General features: G+C 38.4%; 1 protein-coding gene across 1 annotated transcript in view; it reads left to right on the top strand.

Annotated features, from left to right (window-relative positions):
• Positions 1–333: 333 nt before the first annotated feature.
• LOC126403907 (carcinoembryonic antigen-related cell adhesion molecule 20-like) overlaps positions 334–5,816 on the top strand; it is a 128,696-nt gene continuing 123,213 nt past the window's right edge. Inside the window, exons 1-4 of the mRNA XM_050066727.1 lie at positions 334–370; positions 473–511; positions 851–1,114; positions 2,190–2,435. Coding sequence (XP_049922684.1) covers positions 340–370; positions 473–511; positions 851–1,114; positions 2,190–2,435 — 580 coding nt within the window. The 5' untranslated portion in view covers positions 334–339. The remainder of the gene's footprint in view (positions 371–472; positions 512–850; positions 1,115–2,189; positions 2,436–5,816) is intronic.

Raw genomic sequence — 5,816 nt, forward strand, 5'->3', positions numbered from 1 at the left:
TAAGTGAAAGTCATTGAGATCTATGACCAGCTTTTGTTGACACAATTTAGAACAGTCACCAATGTTCACAACCAGCAGCTACAGTCTTATAATGTTTTACTCACTTATACCAGCTATGTACCTGAGCCAACCAGAGTGGCGGAGATGGACTGACAAACTGTATGTTGAACCAATGTAATAATAATAATAATACATTATACTTATATAGACGCTCAGTGTGACTCTGGCTCCACTTCTTGCATCAACATCCGGATCAAACTGAACAGGAAGAGGAAGTTGTCGCCTACGTACTTCAGCTGTGTTTCAGTCTGATGCTCAGTCAGTCCGCAGCAAGACACCATGGAGGTCACAGCTCTCTGCTTCAGACTGTGTGAGTACTGAGTCTCAGGTTTCCTCCTTTTTTTTCTGTTTTATATTCTGTACATTGAACCATGTATGTCTAACATTCAACTTTGCTCCTTTTTTTATCCAGTGATGCTTAAATTCACTCTGCTAAATACTCAGAAAAGTGGTGAGTGACAAAGACAAGTTTCTAAAGAACTCTTTCACATTTTTTTCCTCCTTATTTTCTCCATTGAAAGAAGCACAATTTTATATTGACTTAAATCTGTCTCTGTTGCTAATTTAGGTTTGTACAGTTTTCATAAATATTGTAGTTCCTGACAGGTTGAGTTTAAAAGAAATGTCAAGTTTTGCAAATGATACTAATCAAGTTGAATCTGTCACCAGGTAGAGGCACTGATAATGATTTGGTGATTTTGTTATATCATAGAAATCATTTTTTCTTTTTCTTTTTTTTTCCAGTTCTGAATGTTCCTTTTGTGACACTACAATTTTGTCTTGGTTTCAGCTGCATCTTCTCTTCATATCACCCCAAACAGACTGCAACACTTTGAATATGAGTCTGTGTCTTTTAACTGTGCGGGGATGTCTGGTCCCACTCAGTTAAGAGGGGTAAGGAATACTCAGGAATTTATTCCAGTATGTCATATTAAGAGGACGCCAACAGGGTCCTCCTGCACTGCTAATAACATCTATCAAGAAGACAGTGGAGAATACTGGTGTGAGACTGAAGGAGGAGAGAGAAGCAACAGTGTCAACATCTCTGTCACTGGTAAGTTATTTTTCTATTCTAGAGACTGTGGATTACATCTCTGTTGCTACTGTTGGTGGGACTAAGATGTAAGGTGTCAAACCTCCCTGTGTTCATTTTTGTCCAGACTGTCAGACTTTCTCACGTACACAAATGGTCAAAAACCACAGAGACACTGATGTATGAACTATTTTCAAAAGACCTGCTGTCAGACTTGATAGTGTGTGTTGGTCTGTGTTTGAGACTCGTGATAATTTGAGCTCCTCAGACACAAACCACATGAGCAAGTGAATGTATGTAGAGGACATGTTCAGGGGGCTCCGTAGAAACAACAATGGTTCACACAGGATAAATTATTATTTGTATATGAATTTGTAATGCCATGTTACCTTAAAATTATTCACAAAACTCGTTTTTTTTTCTAACATGCCTCCATGGAAAACAGTAAACAATTTCATTTATTGACTGATTGGGATCTGCATTTAACAACAGCAAAACTATATCAAAACATCTGTTTACAAACTCTCACACAACTCCTGCAGTATAATACAAGTCTCATTTATCCAGGTGTATGCTCAGTACCTCACAAAATCATGCATTTTTACTAAAATCTTACTATTCAAAACTCTTACTAATCAAACTTATCTGTGCTCTCATCAAAGCCAGACTCAAATACTATTTTTTTGTCCTTTTTTAGCGTAAACTCACAAGGTTTGGAAGTACTGATAAAATGACTGGATGAACAAGACTTGGATTATACTGGATGGGTATTGTGAGAGTTTGTAAAATGGATGTTTTGATATGGTTTTGCTGTTGTTAAAGGCGAACCCCTATGACTTCAATTCATGAAGAATTTCCCCCACTTTTGATTTCTTGGCTCACCATGAAGGCATGTAAGAAAACCAAAGCTTCCTTGAGAAATTGAAGGTAACACTGAGTGACTAAATAATGCACCAATGATCACTTTGTGGTTGAAGTAATCCTTTAAAGAAGAGACAAACTGACATCACTTTTTTCCATCAAAGTCCCACAAAGTGAGCAAACAAGTGTATTTCATCAAATTCAGAAACTAACCTTATAAATACTTGTTGTTCAGCTGGTTCAGTGATCCTGGAGAGTCCTGTCCTCCCTGTGGAAGAAGGCAACGACGTGACTCTGACCTGCAGAAACAAAACGACTTCCTCAAACATGACAGCTGGTTTCTACAAAGATGGCGTCCTCATCAGGAGCAGCTCTACAGGAGAGATGACCATCCACAGTGTTTCCAAGTCTGATGAAGGACTCTACAAGTGTCACATCTCTGGAGCTGGAGGATCACCAGAGAGCTGGATGGCTGTCAGAGGTAAAATAAAGCATTGTTTAAAATAAAACTTGCTAAAATTATAATAGATTATTTGTCTTCAGTGTTATTTATTGTTGTAGTTTTCTTATTGTAAGATCTACTGATGGTAAAGCATAACACCAACACACAACAGATTTTCAATTTGTGTCAAAGTAAAGCTAAAGCAAGTGCCTAGAGACAACGTGTAACATGCTGTTTATACTGCTGTATTGTTAGAGCAAATATATTCTCATCTTTGAAACACTTCCTCTTAATGACTGTTTTTACTATTTTAATTGTGGCTCTGTTGCTACTGTTGGTGGGACTAAGATGTAAGGGGTCAAACCTTGCTGTGTTCATTTTTGTCCAGACTGTCAGACTTTCTCACGTACACAAATGTTCAAAAACCACAGAGACACTGATGTATGAACTATTTTCAAAAGACCTGTTGTCAGACTTGATAGTGTGTGTTGGTCTGTGTTTGAGACTCTTCAGATGCTGGTGATAATTTGAGCTCCTCAGACACAAACCACATGAGCAAGTGAATGTATGTAGAGGACATGTTCAGGGGGCTCCGTAGAAACAACAATGGTTCACACATATGGATAACTTAAAATTAAAGGAATACCTCGCTCACAAAATTATTATTTGTATATGAATTTGTAATGCCATGTTACCTTAAAATTATTCACAAAACTCGTTTTTTTTTCTAACATGCCTCCATGGAAAACAGTAAACAATTTCATTTATTGACTGATTGGGATCTGCATTTAACAACAGCAAAACTATATCAAAACATCTGTTTACAAACTCTCACACAACTCGTGCAGTATAATACAAGTCTCATTTATCCAGGTGTATGCTCAGTACCTCACAAAATCATGCATTTTTACTAAAATCTTACTATCTAAAATGCATTCAGGAAAAAAAACAGTGAATAAAAATATCAAACCTTTGTTGTTCAGATGGTTCAGTGATCCTGGAGAGTCCTGTCCTCCCTGTGGAAGAAGGCAACAACGTGACTCTGACCTGCAGGAACAAGATGTCTTCTTTACATCTGACAGCTGGTTTCTATAAAGATGGCGTCCTCATCAGGAGCAGCTCTACAGGAGAGATGACCATCCACAGTGTGTCCAAGTCTGATGAAGGACTCTACAAGTGTCACATCTCTGGAGCTGGAGGATCACCAGAGAGCTGGATGGCTGTCAGAGGTGAGACTATTACACTGTTAAAAAAAATAGTTACATGTATTTTAAGCCTTACTTCAGTGCAAGGATCTGTTTTCCTTTTGTGCTCCAGCAGCTCTCAGAGACAACCTGTTACATACTGTTAATACTGCCAGTGATAGAACATATATGTTCTCTTGTCTCTGCAGCTCATCACACTGAGCTGTATCTCTTCTCAGACCTCTTCATACATGTCGTCCTCGTCTTAAGGACGGTGTTCACCATAGTGATGGTGCCTCTGCTGCTGCTGCTGGTGGGACTGCTGCACTGTGGGAAACTCAGAGTTACAGTTGCACAAACATAAGCAGAGAAGCTCCCATCATGCTTTGCGATCATTGAGATTGTTTAACATTGTATTTCCATCTGTTTTTACCTCCTCTGTTTAAGAAGTCATGTTCAACTCCTCTTCATCACATGTTGACACTTGCAGCAGCTGTGAGACTTTCTCACACAGAAAAAGGTTCAAAACCACAGACAGCCTTTTGAAGAGCTGAAAGGTTTCTCAGCATATGTAGTTCTGTGTTTTATTTTAGACTCGACAGATGCTGGTGATTCTGTGTTTTATTTTAGACTCGACAGATGCTGGTGATGATTTCAGCTTCTTAGACACAAACCACACGAGAACGTGTAAATATTGTCACAACCCAGGTCATTATCTTTTGGTATTGATGTGTTGTATTAGTCTGCAGTGATCTGTCAGATGTTCTCTCTCCTTCCCTCTAGTCTGGGGCCTTTTAGTGGCCGTTTTGGTAAGCAACCAGAACCAGGGCGAGAGAAACAGGATCCGGAATTCGATGGATGCGCCTTTCCGTCAAAATAAAAGCACCAAGCTAATAAAAATGCGGTGAAACTTTTTAATTTAAAGAATATAATTTACAAGAAAAGCCCCAAGCCATTATATTAACCTTTTCCTTATACTGTATTTAATTGTATTACAAGTTATTGTCTATTTCAGTTGTCTGTTTTATTTAATAGGCACGCGATCCTAGTTTAGTACATTATACCTGTAGTTTGTAAATGCATTTCTTCTATAAAGTTTGGGGCGGTGGGGGCGGAAGAGAGAGGAAAACTGTGTGATGCTCGCCATGTAGCATGCTCTATCAACCACAACAACAACAACAACCACAACAACATGGCATGGCCAACATCGCTGCCTGATAATGTTACACCTGTCAAAACGGTGAAAGGGGATGCGACGAGACGATGGTGCGCCAGAATTTAAAGTTTTACTTTGGTGAACACTTTTACTTTGGTAAATTTGGTGAATTCCGGATCTGCTCTCTAGACCGGAACCAGAATCCAGACAAAATTCAGAGTGAATGGAAACCACGTTTTTCACCGTACGTGAAGAGCCTGGTGATGCAAGGCTACCTTCCCTCAGAGTGGATGTATGTGGTGGCTCCAACAGAGCCAGAACTTAGACTGTGATTGTGAAATTGTTTGTGAGCACCTGCAGGCAAAAACCTCTGATTCTGATAAACTAGTGTGTATATTCTGATAACCTTGTCATTTAGGAAAGTTATTTGGTCAGTTTTGAGTAGGTGAGTTGAGTTTTGTTCAACGGTTTACTTTTTAGAGTTGTTAGTAGGTTTTCTTGTATTCTTTTGTTGAGCACTGTAAACAGAGCACTTTGAACACATTTAGTAAGAGTGAGAGGCCCTTTTTGTCTGGCATTGCCATGATCTTTTTGGTAGGAGTGTAGCTTCGAAATTTGCCTTTTGTTTTACATTTGTTTTGCCAGGTAACTTGAGGGTTATTTTTGTTTGTTGTTTTGGGCACTGCTCACCTCTGATTCAAATAAACTGTTTTCTTGTCCTGTGTAACTTGCCTTTCTTGGGAGTGGGAAGAGTGGGGAGTCACAGTTTGTTATTTCTAATCTATCTATCTATCTATCTATCTATCTTTACATACACATACACACAGTTGTGCTTATAGGTTTACACACTTAACTTAATTTGTAAGATGCTTAACATGCTTTAAAGAAAACATTATCAGGCAAAACGCATTCCCTCTTTATTAAATGGGCTTCAAATTAAACTATAATGCATCACATAATTTCAGTCAAAAATTAAACATAGCAATAAATAGTGACATGTTCCCATTTCAAAAGTTAACATACCCTTAGTTGTCAATACTGTGTGATCATCAATCAATCAATCAATTTTATTTATAAAGC

This window comes from Epinephelus moara, chromosome 17 (assembly GCF_006386435.1).
Source record: "Epinephelus moara isolate mb chromosome 17, YSFRI_EMoa_1.0, whole genome shotgun sequence".
Classification (NCBI taxonomy): domain Eukaryota; kingdom Metazoa; phylum Chordata; class Actinopteri; order Perciformes; family Serranidae; genus Epinephelus; species Epinephelus moara.